At 47.5% G+C, this 2,042-nt stretch overlaps 1 protein-coding gene across 1 annotated transcript in view; it reads left to right on the top strand.

Annotated features, from left to right (window-relative positions):
- The first annotated feature begins 1,442 nt into the window (after positions 1-1,442).
- Positions 1,443-2,042, top strand: part of USP49 (ubiquitin specific peptidase 49) — an 8,134-nt gene continuing 7,534 nt past the window's right edge. The window contains 1 exon segment of the mRNA XM_007458205.1: positions 1,443-2,042. This exon segment is cut by the window's right edge and continues 9 nt beyond it. Within this exon segment, the coding sequence (XP_007458267.1) occupies positions 1,443-2,042 (600 nt within the window).

Genomic DNA, 2,042 nt, shown 5'->3' with positions numbered 1-2,042 from the left:
TCTTTCCCTTGGAAAAATTGCTTATTAGGCTTCTCTGATGAACAATGTTGAAGAAGCAATGTTAGAAAGACAAAAAAAACCCCAAAACGCTCAGTATGTTACCACTGTTTTTAAAAATAAAAAGCATTTTTACATATATCGTCCGGAAGGTTTGCTTTTTTTTCTTTTGTCTCGGTAGTTTGGTTAAATACTGTAATACCAGTAGCCACTACACCTCTTGTCCTACGAGTCAGATTTATCTCATTCTGTACTTAACTATTCTTTCAGCAAGGAAGGTAAACGTTTTCCCATCCTTTCTACAAGATGTAAATGTTCTTTTCAAAAAGACACTTTGGCTTAGTCCCTCAGGGTTGCTGTAACAAAAATGCCATAGACTAGGTGGCTTATGAATAACAAACATTTATTTCTCACAGTTCTGGAGGCTGGGAAGTCCAAGATCATGGCACCAGATTCCCTATCTGGTAAGGAGTAACAGGTTCATAGCCATATGGCTGGCTTTTCACGGTGTCCTCACATGGAGGAAGGGGTGAGGGAGCTCTTTTATAAAGGCACTAATCCCATTCTTGAAGGCTCATCCCATGAGGGTCAACCCATTCTTGACCTAAGCACCTCCCAAAGGCCCTACCTCCTAATACCATCACCTTTCAGGGTTAATATTTTAGCATATGAATGGGGTGCAACCATTCAGACCACAAAAGACAAAATGTTAGATTGAGGCTCAATCTACCTACTTAGCCGGATCTTTGGACTCAAGAAAATAAAAATGATACTTTGTACTGCAGAGGACTTTCTCTTTCTTACCATTTATCTTTTTTACCCTGTCTTCTTATCTCTACTTTGAAATACAGTGAAACCGACCTAAGACTGCCTTTTTCTTGGAGAGTCTTCATCTCTCCTACTGGTATGTGAAACGCTATGTCTCTCCTCTCCTTTCCTCTGCCCTGTCCCTTTTTGCATGCAGCCAGGATCTTGTCAGTATGAGACAGAGAGGCTTTCACTTCCAGGACATCATCAGTTCAGAGATGGTTCAGAGTACAAGTTTCTTTCCCCTGGTGGCCAGTTGGGTGCAGTGTGAAAGAAGGGTAATGACATTTCCAAATAAGCCTTACGTAAAAATTAGCTGATATTCAAGAATTAAAACAGTTTTAGAAAATGTAAACTTACACATTAGGGCTAAGATCTGTCGTTTAGTATTTTATGATTCTTTTTAAGGAACTTAACTGCCTTTCTTTTATACCCAGTCTATGCCAAAATTGCTTTCTTTTTCTTTTTTTAAACTTCCTTCCAAAAGAACCAGTTTTGAATTGAAAACTAATGAATATTGAATGGAAAATGCCGGTTGCAAGCCTTTTTCTAGGAAAATATTTTGCTGAAAGCTTTCTCTTTCTCTCTCCGAGGGCCCTTATCGTGACAGGTTGAAAGAGTGAAGACTTCCATACGACATGGATAGATGCAAACATGTAGGGCGGTTGCGGCTAGCCCAGGACCACTCCATCCTGAACCCGCAGAAGTGGTGCTGCCGGGAGTGCGCCACCACCGAGTCCGTGTGGGCTTGTCTCAAGTGCTCCCACGTGGCCTGCGGCCGCTACATCGAAGACCACGCCCTCAAACACTTCGAAAAGACTGGACACCCGCTAGCCATGGAGGTCCGGGACCTCTACGTATTCTGCTACCTGTGCAAGGACTACGTGCTCAACGACAACCCCGAAGGGGACCTCAAGCTGCTGAGAAGCTCCCTCTTGGCGGTCAGGGGCCAGACGCAGGACCTGCCGCTGAGGCGCGGGCGGACGCTGCGGTCCATGGCCTCGGGCGAGGACGCCGTCCCGCCGCAGCGCGCTCCTCAGGGACAGCCGCAGATGCTCACGGCTCTGTGGTATCGGCGCCAGCGCCTCCTGGCCCGGACGCTGCGGCTCTGGTTCGAGAAGACCTCGCGGGGCCAGGCCAAGCTGGAGCAGCGGCGGCGGCAGGAGGCGCTGGAGCGCAAGAAGGAGGCGGCGCGGCAGCGGCGGCGCGAGGTGAAGCGGCGGCTGCTGGAGGAGCTG

This window comes from Lipotes vexillifer, unplaced genomic scaffold (genome assembly GCF_000442215.2).
Source record: "Lipotes vexillifer unplaced genomic scaffold, Lipotes_vexillifer_v1.1 scaffold4, whole genome shotgun sequence".
In the NCBI taxonomy this organism is placed as follows: domain Eukaryota; kingdom Metazoa; phylum Chordata; class Mammalia; order Artiodactyla; family Lipotidae; genus Lipotes; species Lipotes vexillifer.
Note: the sequence above shows the minus strand (reverse complement) of the source record. Positions and strands in the feature narration are given on the sequence as shown.